Source organism: Sminthopsis crassicaudata, chromosome 3, assembly GCF_048593235.1.
Source record: "Sminthopsis crassicaudata isolate SCR6 chromosome 3, ASM4859323v1, whole genome shotgun sequence".
Lineage (NCBI taxonomy): Eukaryota > Metazoa > Chordata > Mammalia > Dasyuromorphia > Dasyuridae > Sminthopsis > Sminthopsis crassicaudata.
In genome coordinates, this window is record NC_133619.1 from 594638295 (window position 1) to 594664468 (window position 26174).

General features: G+C 45.9%; 2 protein-coding genes across 6 annotated transcripts in view; both read left to right on the plus strand.

Moving 5' to 3' along the window:
• The window catches only part of KHDRBS1 (KH RNA binding domain containing, signal transduction associated 1), a 32818-nt gene extending 28117 nt beyond the window's left edge, over nucleotides 1–4701 (plus strand). For all 3 annotated transcript variants that reach the window (XR_012488511.1, XR_012488510.1, XR_012488512.1), the window contains 2 exons: nucleotides 3572–3738; nucleotides 4427–4701. The gene's annotated coding sequence lies outside the window, so the exon portion shown is untranslated. The remainder of the gene's footprint in view (nucleotides 1–3571; nucleotides 3739–4426) is intronic.
• Nucleotides 4702–10872: 6171 nt separating this feature from the next.
• Nucleotides 10873–25834, plus strand: TMEM39B (transmembrane protein 39B). Of its 3 annotated transcripts, none has more exons than XM_074305332.1 (9): nucleotides 10873–11177; nucleotides 11571–11691; nucleotides 13043–13262; nucleotides 14031–14114; nucleotides 14770–14924; nucleotides 15426–15774; nucleotides 20523–20710; nucleotides 24897–25017; nucleotides 25403–25834. In XM_074305332.1, the coding sequence occupies exons 1-9, from the start codon at nucleotides 10976–10978 to the stop codon at nucleotides 25640–25642; spliced, it is 1680 nt and encodes a 559-aa protein (XP_074161433.1). In that variant the 5' UTR covers nucleotides 10873–10975; the 3' UTR covers nucleotides 25643–25834. The 3 variants fall into 3 exon arrangements, with proteins under 3 accessions (XP_074161433.1, XP_074161432.1, XP_074161431.1); XM_074305331.1 differs by having other exon boundaries at nucleotides 11063–11261; XM_074305330.1 differs by lacking the exons at nucleotides 10873–11177; nucleotides 11571–11691 and adding an exon at nucleotides 12496–12826.
• Nucleotides 25835–26174: the final 340 nt, after the last annotated feature.

A 26174-nucleotide genomic window follows, 5' to 3' on the forward strand; every position in this document is an offset into this window, starting at 1 on the left:
AGGGGCTCGCTGTCTTCCACTTCTCGTCTTATTGCTGCTCTCTCTCCTTTGCTGGCTCATCATCCCATGTTTCTTCCCAGAGCTTCCCTCTTCCCTGTTAGAACATTTCTGTCGAAAGCACTACTCTCCTATCTGTATCTGTGGTCAGTCAACTCAGCATTATCCCTTGCTCGTCATTCTCCCTCACCTTACATAGCCAATTGCTAATCTTGTCATCTCTGTCTTTGAAGCATCTCTCCAGTCTAGCCCTTCTCTTAACTCTCACCCTAGTTCAGCCCCTCTCCACTGATCACTATGGCCCCCTCCTAGTGGATCTCCCTTGCTCTCTCCCTCTCTAATCCATATTACACACACTCATGAAAAAGAATTTTCTTTAAATACAAATTTAACTGACTCCCTTAGTCAGTCCACTCCAGTGGCTTCTCATTGCCTCCAGGATGTTGAGCTGTTAAAGCTCTATGTCCTTGGCCCCAGCCTCAATTAATGTTGTGTGTCCTGTCATGCTTTGTGATCCAGCCAAACTGGTCCCTGTTCTTCCCTCACAACACACTCATCTGGGCCCTTTCTCCTAACCTCTCCCTCTGTTTTCCATCCTTAGATGTAGAAAAAGGACCATCTTCTACACAAATCCTTTCCTGAATAAGAACTTTATTCTGCATGAAGTAGATCCTTTATTCGTTTTGGGTTTTTGTATTTTTATCTCTGCCCCCACCTTGTCTGGGTGCAGATTAAATATTTAATAAAATAACTGGTTATTTTTTCCCTCTCAGTTCCTCTTAGCCACACTGCCCTCTTCTATAGTTCAGAATCTCCCACCACTACCACCGCACCTCTTTTTACCCAAGGGCAAAGCTTCCTATTTCTAATATTTTGAGGATGTTGGGAGATTTCTTCCTTTATTTGGAAGATCTTGGTGCCTTTGGGTCTATCTCTATGCTGCCTCCTCCCAAATTAACGCTCCCTTCTTGTCTGTAGGCCACAGATGGGAATCTGCCTAAATTCTAAGGAACCCAAGTATGAATACATCCTAATAGCACACAGTCATCTGCCCCATCAAAGGTTTTTGCTTCTTGTCTTCCATGGAAGGAAAACAAGCGTGGCCTTCTCTCCAAGGGCAATCTCAGATCCTCAGATTTTTTTTTCTCTTTTCTCTTGCCTGTGGCTACCCCCTTCTCATTCCTCGCCAATTCAACAGCAGCCTGTGTATCAGGCTAGCAGGAAGGTAATGAATATTTAAAGGTCTTGCACTCAAACGGAGCAGCTTGTCTTTAGCAGCTGACAAGTGGGTCAGATTAGAGTTTTTATTGCTTTCCATTACCATCTAGAGATCAGTTATTCCAGAGCCAAGCGGAAAAGGTTCAGGGCTTTCCAAGCCCAATGGCATCCATCAGTACAGCACAGGCTTCTCAGGAGAGAATGAACTAGGTATCCAGTAAATATGTTGACTCCAAATCCCACTGCCAGTGAAAAGGCCACTTTTTTCTTCCTCTTGATAGCTAATGAGGGCAGTAGTTAATTGAACACAATCCTTTTTTTTTCTCTCCCAAGGAGCTATTTTTGAATATCAGGCTGGAATATCCATTCCCTTTATCAGGAGGCAGCTTACCAGGCCCAGATCTGCAAATGGAGGATTTCATCCATTTAAAACCTGTCTCATTGTTCAGAAGCCAACAGAAGTCTCTTTTTTCAGAGTCCAAAGCATTAAAACATTAAATATGTGTATTAGTGTAAAACACCAAAGGCTGAAGCTGTCATCTTCTAGGAACTTGTTTTCATTCCACCAAGGCCCTGTTTTTTCTCATAAAATATGATTCTAAACTTGCTAGAGCTACAACTTTGATGCATACTTTTGCCCTGTTCTCTAGAGTGTTCAAGGGTCCAACTTGTTGGGGAATTTTTCTCTCTCAAATTCAAAAAAGTTAGCTCGGTGGTGTTTTTCTTAAAAGAGCAGCTGTAGACTGTCAGCTGTCTCAGGCCATCTCCAATTGTCTTTGCTTTATAGTCACTTGGGATCTCTTGTTTGTGAAGGAGAGTAATGTGGGGGAAGGGGTGTGGTGGATTCTTTTGATGAGAAGATAATCTCAGGAATAGTGACGAGAGTTTGAAACGTTTCATGTTGCTCTAGATATTTTGGTATCATTCAGGCAGAAAAGGGGAAGAAGCTGCTGTGAAGTTCAGGTTAATTGGGTCCTACTGGTTCTTAATAAACTTCCTGCTAAGTGAGCCTCTTTCCAGGATTTGGTAACTAATCAAAATATTGATTGTTGGTCCCACACCACTATCCAGTTATTTCACCTGCAAGTCAAAGCTAGCAGAGCATGTAATCCTCCCATTTTTCTGCTTGAAAAAAGAAGTTTCTGGCCTTTAATTTTTTTTTTTAAGAGTTGTTTGTTTTGTTTTTGCTTCTGGGAAGTGTCAGTGACTGACCAGACCAGCTTTTTCCCTCACTCCCTATCCTCTTCAGGCTGACAGTCTGCTGCTAGCCCAGGAAATCCTTTGTCAAAGATTAAAAAGGTTTTAGAAATATCCTTTGAAATAGCCTGGTCTCATTCTCCAGTCAGAAATCTATCCCCTTCTATAATATTTTTAACAGATGGTCCCTGGTTAAACATGTTCTATGAAAAGCTACTTATTACTACCAGCGTTGTCTATTTCATGGTTGGTTGATGCTAATTGTCTTATTAACTAAAATGTTTACAACTGTTACTCCTAGTTCTATACATGGGTCAAAGAGAACAAGTCTTGTTTTCTTATATGTAATATCCCTTTAGATACTGAAGACAGTCATGACCACACTTAAGTGTTCTTCAAACTAAATATCCCCTGTGGTGTGGTTTTGTCACCTTCTTGGATGCACACCTCCTTGTTATCTTTAATTAAAATGTTCTCAGGTTTGGGCAATACTTCAGCTCTCAATGAGCATTCAGTTCACAAAACATTTATTAAGCAATACAAGATAAAAATACAAGATAGTGGGAGTGCAAAGACAGACTGAAATGTCTCTTGAGGGACTTTTCGTTTTCTGGGAAATAAAAATATACCTCTAAATGCATGCACAGTTAAGGAAGACAATGCTTAAAAATTGGGTGAGTCAGGCGGAGAGCCTTCTGGTGGAGGGTCGGGACATAGGAAGCATCACAGACCTGCCAGAGAATCTAAGCTTCCCTTAGCAGACCACAAAGTGAGATGATGGGAAGCAGTATTGTCTCCTGCACATTGGATGTCCTGCCTGAGATCTGGGGCAGCTGTTGGCCGTTGACTTTCCCCTTGTCCCCAAATAGGATAATATGAGGTCTGAGGGCCCAGGAAAGCCTGCATATACATTGCCCAAGAAAGGGAAATGTCTTGTAGGAACCAAACCCTGGTAATGGAGGAACTCCTAAGAGAAGAGAATCCCTATTTATATAGTTTCTGCTATGCTCTAGGAACTGTACTCAGATCCTCCCCCAGATACTATGATTATCCCCCATTTTACAGTTGAGGAAACTGAGGCAAAAGCTAAAGTACGTTGGCCAGGGTCACATGGCTAGTGTCTGAGGCAAGATTTGAACTCAGGTCTTCTTGATTCTAGGTTCAGCCCTCTGTTCACTGTGTTGCCTAACCTGCTGCCCCTTCTGGTGAAAGCTAGGCTCCAAAGTTGACGAGTTAAAAAATGGGAAAACTGCTTAAAACGGCTGGAAAATTTGCTGCATATGTCCTGCATTGTACAGATGCAAAAACTGATGCTTAAGGCCACAGGTAATGGTAGTCGAGCCGAATCTTCAAATGTTGTACTTGTGCCATTACTGGTCTTGAGGCCCCTTATCTGTAAAGGGGGGTGGTAGCATATTGGACTATATGGGGGTGATAGTGGAAAATCCCTCCCTACAAACCCGTACCCTAAAAGGTGCTTTTAAGTAGAGTGTCCAGGAAGTCAGAAGACTCACTTCATCCATATTGGGTCTCTGCAGCCACTCAGATAAATTGCTCTGTCTCATAGGAGGACTTCTTTTCAATCTGTAGTCAGCTTTGGGTGCTCAGGTAAACAATTTATTAAGTGCTTCCTGTGTAAATAGCCATGTACAAACAGGATGTGTGGCTCAGTGGGAAGGGAGGGCCTACCTTGAGGAGGACTAGGAAGGGCTGATCTGAGAGGTCACGCCTTTGGGGGAGGGAGGGCAGTGAAAATGCCTGAAATTGGGAGGAGGCAGCCTTGGATGGGAAAGGACTCGGAAGGAAGCTACAAAAGTGCTGCACATGGAGCCAGGAGACCTGCTCCCTTTGGCCCACCTGGGTTAAGTCCATTTCGGTAGGAGAATCAATGTCCTGTGGTCAGCTGGAACCTGGGCTTTGTCAAGTCCTGCTCTGGATCCCGAAAAGAGAGGCTTGGGTTGGCTTCTGAGCCAATGTAGAACAGATGTTCTGATTTCTCGTTTTGTGTTGGCAGGAAGCAGAGTCTCTTCTCTGGGGGAGTGGGAGAACCCCAGGTGCTGCATGGCCACGTGGCCAGCCAGGCCCAGCTGAGTCGGACTGAGGAGAAGCAGGAATGGCCCTTCCCAGCTCTGGGGCCCATGCTGAGGAACCATTGTGTGGGCACATTTCCCCCAGAAGGCTGCCAGGAGGAGAGTGCAGGAGCCCTGTGGGGGTGGGGTACATGCCAAGCCCATGTAATCGGCACTGCCTGCAAGACTTCCAGATGTGAATAAACCGTACTGGTCCTGTCGTGCGTCTCTGCTCCATGCTGCTCCAGGGGCCTACCTCCCACAAAAGGGGGGAACTTAAACTAATGTCAGGCTGGTCAATTCTCTTGTGCCTCGATTTCCTCACCTGTAAAATGAGGATTTGAACCAGGTGGCCTGTGAAGTCCTTTCAAGACCTGAGCCTGTTCAATCTACTCTTCTTACAGATAGAGAAGCTGAAACTAGGTAACCTGCTCAGTATGATCCAATAAGTGCCGGAGGACCTGTTTGAACCTCGGGCTTGGATTCCTATTTCTTGGCTCTTTCCATCCTACTGTGAGCCTTTTAGGTTTTCCCATTCATTCTGCTTGTCCCAATGGCCTATGCCATTGTGCCAGAGGAGTGGGCAGGCCAGGCTCTGTCAAGTGAGGCTGGGATGGGAGCTGTCTGGGGTCTGGGAGAAGCCTCCCTGCTTGAGTCTTTAAAAAACAAACCTGTTTTGCTCCGTCCTGTTTGTATGACCTTGGCTAAGTCACAATGTCTTCTGGGCTTCTGGTTTCTTCATCAATGAGACAGTAGGACTAGTGGCCTTGTGGCCACATCTATGACTCTGATCCCACAGAGGGTCAGGACCTGCCCTGTACTTAGTGCTAACCCCAGATTCAGCCCTCTTTCCACTAAGAAAGTTCATGGTAAGAGAACACAGTGGAAGGAGCCCCATAAATGGCAAAGACTTTAAAAATGGGAGTAGCTGCATGACAGCACTATCTCGGAGTCCTCCCACCTGAGTTTAAAATCCAACCTCGGACATTTCTTATAGCTGTGGGACCCTAAGCAAGACAACCCCAATTGCGTTGCAAAATAAATATATATGTAATGGAAGTTAGGCAAGCCCCTGTCTATTGGGGAGAGGCATTTAAAGATAGTCACTGTCCCCAGAAGTTTCTAGCATGGTAGAACTAAGTACTATAGAAAACTTAAAATTTTAAATTAGGCTTTTTTTTAAAAATTGGCTATCTTCACTGAAAGGAATCAAAGCAGACAGCTCGTGGTGTCCTTGTACCTGAGGCAAAGGCCCCTGAGAACTGTGAGAGAAAAGCCCAGTGAGACAATTGGGGTCCTTGTTCTAAAAGGCAAATCACTTGTGCACTTCATAAGCCCAGGTAGAATGAGTTATGATCTCTAAGGGGCCCTTCAGCTCAAGAACCTATGGAAGGGGTCTGTCTGATACTATTGCCATGGACTTAATGGTTTTGTTCAGACCCTGCTTTCTTGTGGCTCTGGACTCCTCTCAGCCCTGGAAGCTGGATCCTTCTTCCTAACCTCCACTCTCCCTTATCTGCAGAGCAAAGCTCCCTAGGGTCCACGCCAGCTCCTTTAGCAGGTGGGAATTTGGTTTCCAAGGGATATGCTTACAACTTGTCCTCTGGAAGGGGAGGTAGTTGGTGTGGGTCCATTTTGATCCCATGATAGGCTTGAGAAGATGGTTACCCTTCACCCTGATATATACCTTAGGGACAGGAACCCTGCCTATTTGTCACTTCATGCTGGTCACTGCTTTCTGGATGTCTGTGGTCACAGATCGTTCACAAATCTGCAGTATTACAAAAGGATTTTCAGAGTGTCCCTAAAGACAAGCCTAAGAGATAGTTTGTTGAAGCTTAGAAAAAGTCCCTCCTTTTCATTTATTCATTCAGTCAAAAAAACATTTATCAAGCACCTGCTTTGTGCCAACATTGGAACTAGGGCCTGAAGTGCTGACAAAAACATAATAGCCTTTCCCTTCAGGCAATTTACATTTTATATTCCCACTTCTCCAGCTTCAAAGTTTAAAAAGGACTTATCACTACAGCCCTCTAGGAGAGCACTGAAAGTCTTAGCCCCTTGTTATAACTGAAGAAAATAGCAAAGATAAAACCTTTCTAGACCCAATTTCTAGCTCTTTCTCTGAGATTTGGTGGGATCTGTCCTGAGCACCTCCCAAGGTGTTCTCCTCTTGGATCTCTGCAACATTAAACAATTGTGCACTAATTTGTGGACCATAGTTTGTGAGGTTCCCCACACACACATTAATAGACCCCTTTAACCATTACGAATAAAAGCAAACCGCAGTCTTTCCCACCCCCTCTTTGCTTTGCTGCATGAGTGAGTCTGGGGATGTTACTGAGCCATAAATATTTCAACTAGGGCTTTCTCAGGGCGTTGCCAGGGTGATGAGCTGGGGGGGGGCACTTATTCCCAGCTGCCCCTGGGGCTGGAAGTAGGATGGCAGCTCCCTCCCCATTAGGGAGCCTTTACTTTAGGCTTGTTTTTTGTCCGTGGGTCAACCCCAGGGGTGGGGGATGGGGCATGACTGGGAATAGCCCTGGCCCTGAGCCGCCTGCTTCCTGCCTCTCTAGTCTGTTGCCTAGCCCCCCCCCCCCCCAAGGGGCCCCAGGGCATCTCAGATTGCCAAAGCTAAGACCAGCTGTGTTGTCGAGGAAGGAGGAAGGCTGTACCAGTAGCAGGGGCTTTGTCAGTGACAAAGGAAGTGAGGAAATGGGCAGATCGCACTCGGGAGGCCTTTGTCCAAGCTCCCAGCTCCTCTAGTGCACCTGGGCCAGCATCTCCTAAAGACACCCTATTGATAAGAATGAACCAGCTGGCCTAGGATTTGAAGAGCTCAGACCCAGTCACTCAAGCTCTCATGTGCCCCAGGTAGTTTTTTTGCAGAGGAGCTGATAGTTTGCACTTACTTGCATGGGGAAGGGGACTGGAATTCGATCTAGCATTTTGTAAACTGCATTTCTCATAAAGATCTACAGGAGATGGGTTTTCATTATCCTTACTCTGGAAATGAGAGAGCAGAAGTGACTTCAAGTCCCAGAGTTAGGATTTGAGTCTGAGACCTGGACTTTCCCAGCCACCACACTCAGCCCCTCACGCGGCCAGGCTGGAATTAATCTTGACTCCGGCATGCTCAGACCTTCCTCCTTATCCCCCCAGCTGGGCCTCTGGCTTCCTCCAGAGTTCTCACTATTTAAGGCCAAATTCTAGGGACCTTGGTCTGCTAGGATTTTCACTCCCTTTGTTCTCTCAGAGAAAAATAACATGACAACTCCCTTCATTGACCACTAGGTACTGGATGGTCTTGATCCCAGTGCGCTCCTTGCTGTAGATATAAACATGAGTTGCTCCTGTGGTTAGTGAGAACCAGAGGTAAGGCTGGTCTATTAGCAGACAGCGGTTGCAACCCTCCCCTCCCTCCCCCCAAGAAGCTGTGCTTGCTGTGTAGCATCCTAGCAGGCTGAGGGAAACTAAGAGTGAAACATGATGGGGATGAAGGGGTGGGGCCAGTGGGAACAATTCCTGGCTACCCCCTGCCCTCTGGTGGCTAATGTGGGCACTGTACAAGGTCTGGCTTGCCCTCCACTAATCTGAGGATTTAAGAGATCCAGTTTGTCTTTCGTTGTTAGGGACACGAGTGAACTGGAGTGATGTGAGGGAGGACTGCGCGAGCTCACCTACCTCACTTTCCCCTCCAGAGCCACGCAGGACAACTGGAGGGTTCCTAGGAAGCCAAAAGAGATGGTCTATAACCAAGCATTGTCATCAATTCCTTTCCATTCACACCAAACAGTTCAAGTCCTAATGGTGCAGTGGACAGAGCCACCGTTAATCAGGACTCCTCTTCTTCCTGAGTTCAAATCCAGCCTCAGACCCTTAACTGTGTGCTGAATGACCCTGGACCAGTCACTAACCCTGTCTGCCTCAGTTTCCTTACTTCTGACCTGGGTGGGAAAGGAAATGGCAAACCACTCCATTATCTTTTGCCAAGAAGACCCCAAATGGGATTATGGAGAGTCAGATATGACTGAACAATAAAAAAAATTCTACATCTCAAATTCCTACTGCCTGTTGCCATCACCTCTTTCTTAGTCCTTGGGTTGTATACTCAGCTCAGTCCAGTTCAACACATACTAAGCACCTAAAATTACTTCGTACTATCATCAAATATTCATTTGCATATCCATGTAATCTTAGATCTACTTGTAGAGATCAGTTCCTTGAAGGCAAGAACTGTCATTTTTGTCTTTGAACATCTCTAAGGCCTAGCACCATGCTTTGCACACACTGAGTGAGTAAAAAATACTTATTGACCTCCAATAGTCTCTAATGTCCTCCAGCAATACTGAGAGTCAGGAACCTTCCAACATCATCCCTTGTTCTTTGACTTGTCTCATTTGCAAAATTAGGATATTGGACTAGATTATCTAGCTTTATGATCCAGTCCAGTTCGGACATTTATTTTTCATTGTACCCAACTAAATTGCATCATTATTCAGTATGTTAGGTCAGAGACATCTCAGACCAGAAAGGATCACTTCTAATAGGTCAATTCTGAAGAGACTTCCAGAACCCTCTCATTTTCCACCTTCTCAGTGGACCCAGTCCCTGAGTCCAGTCCTGAGCTTGAGCTTCAAGTGACAAGTATGAGGTTGGTTTATCATACTTTGTAGAGGAATTCCTGGGGGAGGAAGCTTGAGTGGCTTCCATAACTCTGCTTCTCTAGGATTCTTCATCTCTAAGGGAAATCCTGAGGGGAAGCATAGTCCTCTTCCTATGACCCAGGTAGCTGGCTGGCCACTGCACGTCCTCCCACTTGCCCTGCTTCCCGGACCACCTAAGGATGTGATTCCAAAGGAAAGGAGAGGCAAGTCTTTTTTTTTTTTTTTTTTATATATATATATATATATATATTTTATAATATTATCCCTTGTATTCATTTTTCCAAATTACCCCCCCTCTCTCTATTCCCTCCCCCCGACGACAGGCAATACCATACATTTTACATGTGTTACAATATAGTCTAAGTACAATACATGTGTGTGAATATCATTTTCTTGTTGCACAATAAACATTAGAATCCGAAGGTACATGCAACCTGGGCAGACAGATTGTAGTGCTAACAATTTACATTCCCCTCCCAGTGTTTCTTCTCTGGGTGTAGCTACCTCTGTCCATCATTGATCAACTGGAAGTGAGTTGGATCTTCTTTATGTTGAAGATTTCCACTTCCATCAGAGTACATCCTCATACAGTATTGTTGTTGAAGTGTACAGTGATCTTCTGGTTCTGCTCATTTCACTCAGCATCAGTTGATTTAAGTCTAGGAGAGGCAAGTCTTAACAGCCCTAGTTGATGTTGTGTAAGAGGCGGGAAATTAGTCTTCAGATGACAGGCAAGAAAACTAAGAAAGACTAAGATGCTAACAATGGGTGTCCTGTTGGCACCCAATGTATCATTTCATGTCGCTCAGGCTGCGTTTTTTTGACATGAAGAACTAGAGGCATTGATTGCACTGTGGCGTTGGGCTCCATTCTGAGTGCTGTGTTCAAAGGACATTAGGGAAAGTCCAGTTTCCAAAGAAAGGTGATTCCTATGATGGAGGTGGGGGATCCTTCTGTCGCTGTCATGAGAAATTGGTTGAGGGCATGCTTCATTTGGAGCAAAGAAGACTTAGAAAAAAGGCTTGAAAGAGCTGACAATTTGTGACTTGAAAGGAGAAGCAGAAGATCAAGGTGTGGAAGCCGGAGGAGGGACCCTCCGCTCCATGTTATGACGGAACTACACAACAGACCGAATTAATTGGGCAACCGAGGGATAACCTTTCACCGAAGGGATTCCAAGGCTGGATCTGTTAAAGCTGTCACAGACTCCTAATGTCCTCTAGGAGAGGGGCGTTCTTGACCTTTTATGAGTCTCGGACCCCCCTGAGCCATTCTCCCAAAAATGTTTTTAAATGCATAAAATTTTAAAAATTACATTGAAATTGTTATTGAAATGGGGGGGAAAAGTTCCTAGGAGGCAGGTTAATTCCCCCTGCACAAAGGCTCAGACCCCCTTTCCTCTCGATGAGTGAAGGGCTGGGGGTCTCCTGTGCCACGTGGCAGTGTGGGTGGAATCATAGTGGGCGTGATGCGCCCAGCGGCAGGACCTGAGTTCTAGTGCTCCTCGCCAGTGACTGGCCATGTGACCGGGGACATCATCCCTCAGAACTCTAAGAGAGCCGAGAGAGCTCTAGATCATCATTCACAGCCCACGCGCCTTAGTTGTACCGAGGGGAGAAATTGAGGCTCAGAGAGGAGAAAGGACCGCCGACTTGGGGGGGGGGGGGGTCTGACCTTTTCTTTGACCCTTTGTAAAAGGGTAGACTAGATGGTCTCTAAAGACCCTTGCAGTTTATTCGAGTATGCCTTTGGAGGTTGTGGAGAGGGAAGAAAAAGAAGAGGGAGAAGAGGACCCTTCCCCAAACAGCCCCCGAGGAGGATCCTTTAATGCACGCCCCCGCTTCTCCTTCCCTCCCTCCCTTCTATGCAAATGAGCAGCAGCACGGGGCGAGAGCGCGCGCCTCAGGCCCAGGCACGGGGTTGCGGTGGTTTGTCCCCTCCCGGCCGCCGTCGCCGCCGACATATTGTCCGCAAGAGCGGCGGCGGCGGCGGCGGCGGCGGCGAGGGGGAGCGCCGGGGGTGGAGATGGGTGAGTGGGGCCGAACCGGGGCGCAATGGACCGGGCTGGGTTAGGCTAGGCGGGGACCGGCTGGAGCAGAGATGAGAACCTTGGGTAATTGTAACGCCGAACCACCGCCCTCTTCAGACCCGAACCTCGCGCCGGGTGTCGGGAGGAGGAAGAAAAGAGAAGGGGAGGGGAAAGGAAGGAGGGGGGCGCGCGCCTCCAGTTAGAGGCGGGGCTTAGAGGGGGGGCGGGTCCTGGTACGGGAGCGGCGCGGCGGGGGCGGGGCCCCTAAAGTCCCAGAGGCTAGGGGGTGTGTGTGTGCAGGCCAGGGGGCGGGGCCGGGCCGCCCGCTGTGGGCGGGTGCCTGCCAGGCTCCTCCCCCCAGTGACTGGTTCTACCCTGTGTTTGGGGGCTCAGGAGGACGGAGAGGCCCCAACAGGACGTCCTACTGCCGAAACCCACTCTGCGAGACGGGTCCGAGCGGCGGGCCCGGGCACGCCTCCAGCTCCTCGGTCACGGGTGTCCGGTCCAGGGCTAGGTGAGCCACCCGCCCCCCTCCCCGGGGCCCAACCCAGGGTGCGAGAGGTTGGGGGATCGAGGGTGAAGGGGCCCGCTCCCGGGGCCGGCACTAAGTGTCCTAAGGTGAAAATAGCGACCACTAGCCCACGGCACTAAGGAGACGCGCTCTGTTGTGACTTTGTGTCTCTTCTGCTGTGGGGGCTTCGGAGGCCCGTGGGAGGGGCGAAAGCTCCGCTCGCGCTCCCGGCCCCGCCCCCGCCCCAAGTCCCTCCCTCAACCCCCAATAAGTACCTGGGACCTTGGGAGAGAATCCTAGAGTGCTTCCTGCAGGGGGCGAGGTTTGAACTGAACTTTTACTCCTAAAAGAGGGAGTGAAGCCTAAGCAGAGAGGCAGGTGCAGAAGGGGGGGGTTCCCGGGCATTTCTGAGGGGCAGAATGATGCAGTTACTGCACAGCATCGAGGAGCATGCTGGGAGAAGGCCAGAAAGGGAGGGGCTGTGGCGAAGTTTTGACTGAACTGGGTAGAAGATAGAAGGGCTGCTACAGAGTTCTGGGCGAGTCTGCGAGGAAGAAGGCCTGCTGTGGCGTGAGGTTGCCGTTGCATCCTCCTGGGTTGGGGGTGATAATCAGCAAGCACCTCCTATTTGCCGAACATGTTTGTGGGGGCTGCAAGATATGGAGCGGATGGAATATTGGCCCGGAGGCGGGAGGACCCGAGCTCATGCGGCCCTAGGCAAGCCGCCTCACCCCAGTTGTCTTGCTCCCTCTCCCCAAAAATTGACCTCTAAGAATGAAGGGAACAGAGGGTGTTATGGAAGACGTCGGAATTGAGTTTGAAAAGTTTTATTTTAGGGCCTGACTGATGGGAGGAAGGGGAAGGTAACACCAAGGTTTTTCATGGGGAGACCAGGTGAAGAACCGGTCGTCCCCCAGACAGAAATAGGGAGTCAGAAGAGGGAGCTAGTTTGTGTGAGACTCTGTTTTGACATGGGAGTTTCAGGCGGGAGTTGTCGGGGGAGATGGCGCTTGGATTACGGATCTCGCCCTGAAAACGTCAGAGTTAGGTGTCCTCCAGGAGGTTCTCATTCACGTGGCCGTAGCTGGGGAGCTCCTCGGAGAGCCATGGGCCTCCACTCCCCCAGACCCGAGTTCAGGTGTGTCAGCCCCGGGAAATCACTTCATCTCCCTTTGCCCCATTTTCTACACCGTTGTGTGGATAAATGAGATATTTATAAAAATCTGGCAGATGATGGGCGCTTCATAGATGCTGATGACCTTCCTTCCACATGCTGCCCCGCCTGGTCCCTTCTCTTGTTCCCCCAGGGGAGGACGGCTCCCTGGTCACCCCTCTCTGATGTTACTCTCCCCAGGAGCAGCTCGGGCACAGGCCTTTCCAGTCCCCCTCTGGCTACTCAGACAGTGATCCCCCTTCGGCACTGCAAGATCCCAGAGCTGCCCGTCCAGCCAAGCATCCTTTTTGAACTGCAGCTCTTCTTCTGCCATCTTGTGGCTCTCTTCGTCCACTACATCAACATCTACAAGACTGTCTGGTGGTACCCTCCTTCTCACCCTCCGTCACACACCTCCCTGGTAGGTTCCTGCTCAGCTCGGGTTTCCCATCTGGAGGTCTGCCTGGAGTCCCAGCATTCCCTCTCAACTCCGGTTACTACTTGAGCACCAAAATTACTCCCCCTCCTCTGGCTCCGTGTTTCCCCCACTCAGAACTGAAAGCTGATACTAAGTGGCCCTCCTCAGCTTCCTCCTCTGAAAAATGGGGGGTTTGGACAAGATGATCCCTAAGAGCCATTTCAGCTCTGACACTCGGTGTGATTCCCTAACATGGAGCCTGTATAGGGAGTTGTGTAAGGGCCAGATCACCATAGAGTACATTTTATGCCTTCTTCCACCTGATCCCACTGTATTCTCAACCCATTCCTGTGAGGTGAGTAGGGCATGAGTTACTGCCATTTAACGTGGCCCCAAAGCAACGTGTAGTCCAGAAGTCACAGAGCCCAAAGCCGAGGGACTTGATCCAAGACTGGGTTCTAGGTTCCCTTCTCTGCTACTGACTTGTAATACCATCATGAGCAGAGTGAATGCCTCTCTTTCAGTGTCAGATTCACCTTTTAAGAATGAGGTAAGTAACGTAGGTAAATCTCTTAGGTCCCTCCTGGCTTTTTAGCTCTTTTTTCTATGTTTCTGCCTTGGGAGCAAAGTGCACACCCTTAAAGGGTGCTTGGGAGGGAAGCATTCTACAAGTTCTAAACCGGTCTGTAAATGGAGCTTATTGGTGTTGGTGGTGGGGAGGAGGGCTCTAAGCACTGCCCTTGGTGATCATTGGACTTCTTTACCTAACAGAACTTCCATCTGATTGACTTCAACGTGCTGGCCGTTACCACCTTGGTCCTGGGTCGGCGACTCATCGGGGCCATCGTGAAGGAGGTGATTATTACCCTTATTACCCAAGTCTGGGTTCTCATCTATTCTATTCCCCCTATGGCCTCCCTCCCCACCCCCTTCCCCAACCCTGATGATGAATGTGTTTCCAAAGTGGCAGCCGCAGCTCCTGCCATAGCCTTCGACGCTAGGGCATTTTTCCACAGCCTGATTTTGCCCACTTGCCAAGATGATCCTCTCTCTTGCTGGACTTGTTTGGAGAAGAACTAAATAAGTGATCTCCCTTCTCAAGACCTCCCATCAGTTCCATGTGTTTCTTAGGGGACAGTTTATTGCTGTATGGACAAGCTTGTGGGATTAGGAGAAAGAGCCTTGGGTTTGGATTCAGAGGATCTGAGTTTAAATCCTGATTCTTCTGTATTTGTTAGCACTTGATGAAGTTACTTAATCACTCTGGGTGTCATTTCCCCATCTTTGAAAGAGTCCAGCCTAGCTTGGATCTCTCTGAAACTTGTCTTTAATCTAAATCCTATGGTCAAGGTAAAGGGGATGGAGATCATCTGCTGTCCCTTTTCTCCTGACTCTTCAAATGTGGGATCGTAGGCTGTTCAGGAGGCAGGGATATGGGAAACTGAAAGATACCCCAGACAGAGAGGGGACACATCCTGCCTAATGAGCATGCGTTCATTCCCCCCGCCAGGCTTCCCAGAGCAGCAAGGTCTCCCTCCCACGTTCGGTCTTCTTGGTCATCACACGCTTTGCCGTCCTCACTGGCACGGGGTGGAGCCTGTGCCGTTCCATCGTCCACCTCTTCAGGACCTACTCCTTCCTTAACCTCCTGTTTCTCTGTTACCCGTAAGTAACCCTTTGCCCTTTCCCAGCTCTCACTCTCCTTGCAGGGGCTCCTTTATAATCTCTCCATTGAAGAGATATGAAAATTGAGACTCAAGAAGTACCCTGACTCAAGATCAGGGGCAGGATCTGCCTTGGACCTAGACCATGATGGAGGTCGGAAGGGGAAAGATGGGATAAGGAATCAAGGCAGGAGGATCCTTACAAGGAGGCAGTGTGGAGTAGTGGGAAGGGCTTTGGACTCACAGGGCTTCGGGAGGATGAGATGAGGTCAGGGACATCAGGACCCTTATAACTGATTTATAAGTTATATCCAGAATCAGACAATCTTAGTTCCCATCCCAATAGTGGGACCTAATTGAGATGAATAGCATTGAGCCAGTCCCTTCACTTTGATCTTTGTTTTTTTAATTTATAAAATTAATGTTTAGGATTAGGTGGTATCTAATGTACCCTCCTATACAATCATGATTATCCCTACAGTCTCTTCTCCCTCCTCCCCAGGTTTGGAATGTACATCCCGTTCCTGCAGCTGAACTATGACTTTCGAAAAACAAACCTCTTCACCCAAGTGGCCAACATTGGTCCTCGGGAGGCGGGAGGCAGCGGGGGCAGCCCTCCTTCCCGGAGCCGGGACTACCTGACGGTTCTGAAAGAGACGTGGAAGCAGCACACGCAGCAGCTGTATGGTTCAGAGGCCATGCCTACCCACGCCTGCTGCCTTTCCCCTGATCTTATCCGCAATGAGGTGGAGTTCCTCAAGATGGATTTCAACTGGCGCATGAAGGAGGTGCTGGTCAGCTCCATGCTCAGTGCCTACTATGTGGCCTTTGTGCCGGTATGGTTTGTGAAGGTAGGTACAGCACACAGCAAAGGTCAGTGCTTCTGTGTAGGAAGCTTCCTGTGTGCCTTCGGGCAGGGGGGCTCCCTGGGCTGGTCTAGAGCTAACTAGTCATTCAGAGTTCTGATGTCCGAGGCCCAGTGGTCAAAACCAGCCTGTGAGGGCTTGTGAGGAGCTTTAGCCCAAGCTGACAGATGAGAAGACTGGGGCTCACAGAAGGGAATTACTGACCTAGCCAGTCAAGTGTCACATTAACCAGCAGGGACTCCACAACTTCCCAGCCCCCAAAACTAGCTCTCCTCTGCCAGGACAGGATCCCATCAGACAGCTCTGGTCATCAGATCCTTTTTAAAACTAGATTAAAGGCAGAAAATCAACTTACCAGGTTCTCAGCCAAGCTTTGGTAAGGGTGTCTCTTTTTAATAGAGACGTCACAGTGTTACAAAGCTAGAACCGAAAGGGTTCTTAGAGATCACTTACTCTGAGCCTAAAGAGGCTAGGTGGTCTGACCAAGGTAATATGGTACATGGCAGAGCTGAACTCGGGACCAGGGGCTCCAAGTGGAGCCTCCAGGTGGAGTGTTCACTACATCCTTTTCTAGTAGCCACTCTCATCCACCCCCACCTTCAGTGTTTCCTTGTGATCAGGGTAAATCTGAGCAGAGTCCAACCCACAAAATAACTTTGTCTGATGATGCAGGTGATACAACAGCATTGTATGTTTCATAGTCTATTCTCTTCACTCAGGAAGAGAACTCTGAAATTCCTCTGAATTCTGAAACATTTATGAATTATTATTTACATCATTATTTTACTCCATCTTTTATTGTTCTCTTGGTTGTACTTTTCCTGTTCTAAATCAGTTCATACAAATTTTCCCACATTTCTTTGAATTCCTATCAATGGGCATCCAACTTGTTTCAAGTTTTTTGATACAATAGAATGCTGCTGTGAATATTTTGTGTTATATGGGCTCTTACTTTTTGTCATTGACCTCCTAAACCCAGTGATAGAATCACTGGTCTCAACTTAGTGATCTTTCTTGCACAATTCCAGTCTTCCAAAACAAAGGAACCTAGTTCAAAGATCCACCAGCAGTGCAATAGTATGGTTGTCTCCAGATGGCTTCTCCAATACTGACTGCTTTTCATCTTTACCAGTTTTCTGGACATGAGGTGAAATATCAAAGTTGTTTGAATTTGCATTTATTTGATTATTGTGATTTACAGCATTTTTTTTCTTATGGTTCTTGATGTTTGTATTTTTCCATACTATCTTTTTGAAAACTATTTCCATCCTTTGACCATTCAGCATAAGGATTAACTTCTAATCATAAATCTGTCAGTTCCTGAAATGCTTTAGGTATAAGATTTCTATTAGAAAAATTTTTTATTTTGTCTTTTGTGATGTATTCTTGTTTGTTTATAAATTTTCCCCAGCCATAGGTGCTGAAAAGATGCCTCCTTCTCTTCTCCCATTTGTTTAAAATGTGGCCTTTCTGCAAAGGACAGTTATTTGTTGTCACATTATTATGGTATCTCAAATTCTTCTCGATAGACAAAGTAGAGAGATGTGAGCTAAATGATGGTCAAAGTTTGAATGACTGAACATATAGATGAGTTATTAATGGTTCAATGTAATCTTAAAAGAAAGGTCTTTAGGTGGAATGCCTTAGAGAACTTAACCTGGACAATTTAATATTTCAATCTTGAAAAAAGATAAATATAATGGATGCTGCCTCAGATGTGAAGGTGATACAAAGCCAAAGAGAGTTTATCCAGTTCTTTCAACAATTGGAATTTAACTAGATCTGGCCATCTGGTTCATGCCAGAATTTTCTTCTAAATTGAATAAGATGGAATTTAGTAGAGATTGATGTAAATCATACCCAGGGGCTCAAAAAAGTCAGTTTCACAAGGAGCTGTGACAAGAACCAAAAAAACAAACTAAAAAAAAACAAAAAAAAAAAAGTCATTGAGAAGATGTAATCATTATTTCCTCTGAAGGAGAGCTGGGCTGGGGGTAGAATGGGTTGGTAAGGTAAAAGACATACAAGCTGAATATAAGTCAACAGTGTGAGAAGGGGGAGAAATGTCTAAAATGTGATTAAATGGCTGATAAGAGTCTGATAGCCAAAGTATATAGGTAACTAATAGCAATATAGAAAACCTCAGAGAGCCATTTCACTTAGTGATCTCATCATTTCCTGTGGGCTTAATTATCAACTCTATGCTGATCATTCTTATATCTGCTTATCCAGCCCTATCCTCTCTCCTTACCTCAAGATTTGAATCTCCAACTGCCTCATCTCAAATTTGTTTTCTCATCAACATCTTCAACTCAACATATCCCAAACTGGACTCATTTCTTCTCACTCCAAACCTTTCTTCCTAACTTCCTTATTACAATTGAAGGTACCATTATTCTCCCAGTCATTCAGACTCAAAACTATTATCTCCTGAAAGAAACTGACTCCTTATTCCCTGTTATTTTCCATATCTGATCTATTTCCAAAGATTATTGATTTTATCTTTGCAGTGTCTCTCAGGACATGTCCCCTCCTCTCCTGTGACATTGCCCTGAGGCAGCCCCTTGTTCCCTCATGTTCAGACTGTTTCGAGAGCCTGCTAGTGAATCAGCCTGCCTTAAGCCTCTCCAGTCTATCTTTTACTCATTTGTCAGTGATCTTCCTAAACCTCAGGTCTGACCACATCACTTCTTGTACCCACTTCAATGGTATCTCATCACCTCCAAGATATAAATATATATCTGGTATAAACATCTTCATATTGGCATTCAAAGCTCTTCCTAATCTGTGCCCCTTATACACACACACACACACACACACACACACACACACACACACACACACACACACACACATACAAATACATACCCTTTTCCAGGTTTTTAAACCTGACCCCCTCTGTGTCCAACTACACTGGTTGTCTTCCTGTTCCTCAAACAAGATACTTCATGATCTGACTCTGGACATTTTTACTGCCTGTCCCCCATGACTGAATGCTCTCCTTCATTTTCACTTTCTGAAGACACTCTCCCCACCATGTTCTCCCTTCCTCCCCTCCTCCTGCTCCTACCCCCCTCACTTCCTTCACGTCCCAGCTAAAATCCCACCTTCTCCCTTAAACATTTCCCAATCCTCATTAATTCTAATGTCTTTGCCTATTGATTATTTCCAATTTATCCTGTATTTATCTTATTTGTATATAATTTTCCACATGCTGTCACTGATCTGCTCCTACCCATCAAATGGGTATGGTTAAATAAATTGTGGTATCTGAGCATAATGAAACTATTTATTACTATGCCACAATGACTGAGGAATACAGGGAAGACTTTTATGAACTGAAGTAAACAGAAGTGGGGAAACAATATACTCAAAGACTATGACATAGTAAATGGCAGAACAACATCAGTCAAAACTAAATGCTACAAAATTATAATAGCCAAGCATGGCCCCAAAGAATAAGAGTCATAATAATAGCCACTAGCATTAATATATATAGCGCATTAAGGTTTGCAAAGCAAACTCATTTGATCCTCACAAAATGAAGTATATGCTATTTATTTTCCTCATTTTAGATATGAGGAAAATAAGGCAAAGGTAAGTGATTTGCTCAAGGTCACACAGCTAGTATCTGAGGCTTAACTTGAACTCAGGTCTCCTGACTTCCCAGTCTTTGTACTCTTATCTATTGTGCTGCCCAGGTTCAAAGAGGAAATGGAAGGCTTCTTTGTAGAGATAGATCATAGATGTCAAAAACAGTTTGTTATATCAACCTTTTTGATACATAGATCAATTCCACAGAAACTCTTTTCTTTTTTAAAAGAAATATTCATTATATAGCTGTGAGACCCTGGGCAAGTCACTTAACCCCAATTGTCTCAGCAAAAAAAGGAAAAAAATAGTCATTTTTGTAAAGGGTGGCTCTTTGGGAGAGGGAAAATTAAGAGAATTAGTGAGATAAAAAAAACCAGAAGATATCAATAAAACTTTATTTTGAAAGATAGGTCAGTTTTGTTGAGACAGCCCCCAAAAAATGATTCTGGGCGGAATTGAGTGTCTCGGTATTCAGGACTAGAATTATAATAGTTCTGCTGGGCTGGGTCATATCTTGAATACTGTATTCAGTTCTAGGAGCTATATTTTAAGAAAGATATGGACAAGCTAGCGGGAGAGGGTACCTAAGATGGTGGGGTAAACCCTAAGGTCATAGAAAGAATGAGTTCTAGAGCGAGTGGGAGATGGTTAGCCAGAACAAGAGAAGGCTTGTTAGAGACAAGTTAGCTGTTTACTAGTATTTAAGTATTTAAGATCACCCCTTGCCTAAGGAATTAGATCAGTTCTGTTTGATCCTAAGGGGAATGGAGGGAAGAGGCAGACTGAAGGTAAGGACAGATTTCCTACTAGAGCTTCCTGGAGATCTCTGGACAGAAACTGGATAACTGGGCTCATCCACTTTGTTTAAAAGGGATTCTTGAATGTTCAAGGTTGAGTTAGATAGGCTGCCTCTGAGGTCCCTTCCAGCTCTGAAGTTTAGTAAATCTAAATCTCTAGTAAACCCAAACTAAAGGTTTACTATCTGGGGGGGGAAAAAAAAAAGAGAGATTCCTATGGGAAAATGATTTTCTCCTTAAGAGAAAGCCTGGGAGCTAATAAAGAGGTAGGCTCCAAGAGGATGGGTCTTTCCTCTTTTCTAATGCTTCCACATTTCCCCCTTCCTTTGTCTCCCTCCCCAGAACACCCATTATTATGACAAGCGCTGGTCCTGTGAGCTCTTCCTGCTGGTGTCCATCAGCACCTCTGTGATCCTCACCCAGCACCTCCTGCCTGCACACTACTGCGACTTGCTCCACAAAGCTGCTGCCCACTTGGGCTGCTGGCAAAAGGTGGACCCTGCCCTCTGCTCCAATGTGCTTCAGCATCAGTAAGTGGGAGTGGGTGGTTAGTGGGATGGTGCTACAGCTGAAGGGAGTTTGGTCACCACTGATGGACTGTGAAAGGGCAGGGGCTCAAGCAGGACTTAGGGCTGTGATCTCCAAAGTTATAGGAGGAAGGACGGAAAAAGCCCCCTCTCTGAAAGAAACCCCTAAGAACTCCCATTTTTAGGTATTTTAACATACTGTCTTCATCTAACTAGGATTTTCAGCAGGCAACTTGGCAGAAAGATTACTGGATTTCAGTCCTGAGGACCTGGGTTTTAAACTCAGTTCTGATATTGTGTGACTCTGGGCATGTCACTCTGCACCTGAAAGTTTTAAGATCCTTTCTAAGCTCTATAATAATAACAGCTGAATTTGCTATAGTGCCTGAAATGTGCCAGCCACTGTGCTAAGCACTTCAAGATTATTATCTCATTTGATCCTCACAACAACCTAGGGATAAACTGAAGCTAGTAGGTATCTAGACCCAACTATTCTGCCATTATGCCACTCAGCTCTGTATAATCTGTGGAAACAAGAGTAGACTTTTTCTACTTGGCCCCTGAATTAGGAATCGTGGATTAACTTCTGAACATCTGGACTTCTGGGTTCAGATTCCTCTGCAGACTCAGATTAGCTGGGTGAACCTGGACAAGTCATTTAAATGCTTTGCACCTAAGTTTCTACATAGGTAAAAATGAGAGGGTTAGACTTGGTGGCTTTTAAGGTCTCTTCCAGATCTAAATCTGTGATGCTGAGCAGTTGTTGAGGAACTTTGCAAAAATGAACTAGCTGCCCCAGGAGGGAAGGTATTCCAGGTGTCTGGTGGAGGCTGACAGAGACGGAGATTTCTGCTCAGGAACATTTTGATGATGCCCTCTGAGGACCTGCACTTCTGCAGTGTACTAATACACCTATTTTACAAAGAGAGAATCTCACTGTCATCATCATCTCCCTTTCTTTGGTCCTTTAAGGTCTGAAAAACCTGTTCCTCACAGCAGTCTCCTGGAAGGCAGCCTGGATATTTCTGATGAGGAAGAGAGTGCTAAGGTTTTAAGTGATTTGTTCAATTACACGTTTGAAACAAAGTCTGAATCCAGGTCTTATAACTCCCAGTCCAGATTCTTAGCCATATGTCCTGCTTCCTTTAAAGAATTTACTTCCACATGTCATTCACTGTCACCACCGCCATAATCTCATGCCTTATTTAATAAAACAGAGTCCTGCTGGGCTGCTGATACAAGTGTATAATCAGACCGAAGCTTTGCTGGTTCATTGTAAAACGCAGAGTTTATTCTTAACCTTGGCGCTTCTGGATTCCAGATATGAACATATTTTAGAAGAAAAAGTTTGATCCAGATCTTCAATACTCAAAAAGGAAGATGATTTAAAGTCTCATTCTGACGGGAGGGCTGCTCTTGCCCCAGGCTCCCTGATCTAAATGAATACCGTGGAGAGAGCCTCTCTCCACCATTATTAAGCCCCTGCTGAGTGTCAGGTGGACAGAAAACAAAGCCACCCTCATCACAAATGGTTCCCATTCTACCAGGGCAGAGGACAAGTACATATAAATCTCTACATAAACATATTGAAAAGAATAAATACAAAGTAAAGGACAAAGGTTCTCTCAAAGAAGGTAGGGCTAATAGTTGATCAGGATGGGTTTCACTTAGCAGAGGGTTGTTTTGGGAAGTGGAAGTGAGGAGTTTGCACACTCCAAAAATGTGTAATGGCCATTTCAGAGGTGTGGAGATAGCCCCATAGAATGTTGCATGGGAAGAACTAAGAGAAGACCAGTTTGGCCAGGATGTGGAGAGTAATGTACAATAGAGCTAGAGATATAGGTTGGGATTAGGGATGTGAAGGTTTTAAAAACAAAGCAGAGGAGATTTTATTTGATCTAAAGGCAATAGGGAGCCATTGGGTCAGATCTACATTTTAGAAAAATCCCTTTGGCAGCATTGGAGAAAATGCAGTGGAGTTAGGGGGAGACTTTGTACAGGAGACCAATTAGGATACTGTTGAAATAATCCAGGCAAGAGGTAATGTTAGCTGTGTTTTCAAGTAAGAGCATAGGGGCCAGTATGAGATGTTGTGGAGACAAAAACAGCAAAATTTGGCAACTGATTGTCTACGTGGAAATAAAACAGAGCCATGCTGGGATAATGTCACGGTTGCAGCCTGGGAAATTGGAAAGATATTGGCACCTTCAACAAAATAGCATTTGTATGTGAAATTTAAGAAATAACCAAATTTATCTCTTAGGTCAGCGACCTTTATTACCAAATGGAATCTATTTGGAATGGAATTAAAGAGCAGCTTTATTTAAAAAAAAATAACAGAATAGTATTTGGAGGGGAGGTGTGGATTTGAAGCAAAGGTAATGAGGGTGAGCTGTTTCCAGGATATCCACTTTGAAATGTTAGTAAGCAGCTGATGACCTGGGACCATAGTTTCTGGAAAATCAGTAGGTCATTGGCATAGTGTTGATCATTAAACTACTGGGAGCTGATGGGACCACCAAGAGAGCTTGTGAAAGGGGAAATGGCTCAGCCAGGTTTAGGAGGAGAACCAGGACATGTCACAAAACCCCAGTGAGAAAGGTGGATGGTGTATCAGATGTAGCAGGTAGAACCAAAAGGGGGGTAAGTGAGGACTAAAAAAAAGACCTTCAAATATGATAGTTCAGTGACCATTGATAGCTTTTGAAAGAGCTGGTTTTTTTCTGGGAGTTGGAGAAAGAGAGGAGAGCTCCAAGGTGATTGCATGGGATGATAGTAGGGTCCATTGAAGGCTTTTTTAAGGATGGGGGAGATGGGGACATGTTTGAAGGAAGGAGCCAGTGGGTAGAAGGGGCATGATTGAAGTCACAGTCAGCTGGAAAAGACAGGAGAGGATGAGAGAGAGCTAAGGAAGGGCAGAGAGATTGCCCTTGGCATTGAAAGGGGCCACTTTATTAGCAAAAACTAAGGGAGTTATCTCAATCAGTAAATTGAAGTTGGAAGGGCAGAGGGACACAGTGTGAACTGAGAGGTCTCAAACCATCCCTGCTATCAAGGGCCTCACAAGCAAACAGATTCTCAAACTTTCCACAAAGTCGTTGAACACTTCAACCCCTGATAGAATCCTGTTTTCCTTCTACGTGGAGTCAGAAAAACCTGGACTCAAGTGCTCACCACAGTTCTCAGGAAGGCAAGTGCCTTCTTGCTCTGATCCTTTGACAGAGAAAGGTTCCCTGAAATCGCCAGTCTGGAGCTCTGAGAAAAGGGGAAGAAGGGATCTCAGACCTGGAAGGGCCTTCCCAGGGCATTCAGACCTTCTTATTCCTGCTCCTCCTACAGGATCTGCTCAGGAAAGCCTCCTGTATTCAGTAGGGAGTTATTAAGTGCTTGCTCCTGGATCTCTCAGGCTGCCAATATATAGAATATAGTATGAGAGCAGTGTGCCAAACCAGGAGATCAGAGAAGACTGCCTGGAAAACGGGGCATTTCTGTTGAACTTTTAAGATTGGTAGAAATTAAGTAGATGGAAAGGGGAAAAGGGTACAGACTTTAGTCAGGAAAGCAGGAAGGATGTACAAGAGAGAACCCGTTTTTCATTACAGATATGAAATTGTATGAAAAACTAAGAAGAGTCTAGATTATCAAGGGCTTTGAATGCCAGGCAAAGCACTTTTAACTCGAATTAATGTCTACAGTCACTAGGGAGTCATGGAAAGGTTTTGAGCTAAGGAGTAACATAGCATTATCTGAACATAAAGCTTTATTCCAGCTCCACAGAGACTGTGGAAAGGAGGACAAGGGAAGACTGCTGCAAGGCTCTTGTGCTGGATGTGAATGATGCCTTTGGCCCCAAACTGGGCAGTGTAGATAACAGCTATTCGTGCCACTTAAGAGCATTCATTCTGTCTTCTTTCCCCTGCTGTGTTACACTGCCAGTTTGTAGGCAAAGTTGACAGAGACTTTAGTAGTAGACCAGCTCCTGGGCCATGTAGGTGAGCGATAAGAGACATGACCCGGCAGAGAGGTGGAGCTGTGAGCCAGGCATCCTCCCTTTTGGTCCAGCTTTACATTGATGGTCACCGGCCTTCATCCCAGCATCAGGGCTTCTGGGGCTCTCCTCAGAGATAGGTCACTGGCTGCAGACAGCAGGGACCTGCTCTGATAGGACGTTGCTGGACTCTCCCCCTAGATGGACAGAGGAATGCATGTGGCCGCAGGGTGTGCTGGTCAAACACAGCAAAAATGTCTACAAAGCCATTGGCCACTACAATGTGGCGGTGCCTTCAGATGTCTCCCACTTCCGCTTCCATGTGAGTACCTTCTCTACCAGAAAATGGGACTTGGAGGGGTGGGCTGAGAGGAACGGGGTAGACCCTGCTGCTTGGGAGAGCCAGGCTCTACTCTGATTCTGCTGTGCTGAATGCCTCCGTCTTTGGGGCACAAAACCAGATCAGACCTTCAGGAGGCTATATTCTATTTTAGTAGATTTGAACACATCTGTACAAGTAAATATAATGCAAATTAATATATTGTGAAGGCAGAGAGGAGATATGAACAGAATGCTTTGTGGAGAGAGCAAAAGGAAAAGGTCCTTTTCCTGGGGCACCCAGGAAGTCTTTCTGGAGGAGGAAGCATCCTGGCTGGGTCTCTGTCCAAAGAACAGCTTGTGGAACATTAACCCTTGCCCTCTGCTAGTTTTTTTTTAGCAAACCACTGAGGATCCTTAATATCCTTCTCTTGCTGGAGGGAGCCGTCATCTTCTATCAGCTGTATTCACTGGTCTCCTCTGAGAAATGGCACCAAACCATTTCTTTGGCACTCATCCTTTTCAGCAACTACTACGCCTTCTTCAAGCTGCTGCGGGACCGGCTGGTGCTGGGCAAGGCGTACTCCTATTCAACTAGCCATCGCCAGGCCGAGCACAAGTTCAGCTGAATTGAGGCTGGCTGGGCCACTTCGATGAGATGGGGCTAGGGGGAGGGAAGAAAAAAAACAACCAAAAAAAAAAAAAAACACAAAAAAAAAAAACAAAACTCAGAGCTCTGTATTTTTGTTACGACTGATTCTTTCTTTGATAACTGATGTAATTAAAAGGAGAAAAGAAATGACATATTTTTGTACTCCCAATGACCTGTGTCTTGTGGTTATTATAGGATGGAGTCAGGAAAGAGACTTTTTAAGACAGCTGAGTCCTAGGGCCCAGTAATTTATGACTGCAGATAACTTCCATTGAGGCAGTTCTGTTTCAGACATTTGTGTAGTTCCGTTTTTTAAGAAATAAATCCAGAATTCAAAATACTTGGATTGGAATGGGCTGCTTTGGTAGGTAATGAGTTCTTCTATCATCAGAGATCTTTAAGCAGAAACCAGATGGCCTTGTGTTTGGGGCAAATTGTAGAAGAAGGTTGTTATTTACGTACCAATAGGTTGGACTAGTTAAGAACTAATATGCCTTCCAATTCTTGAG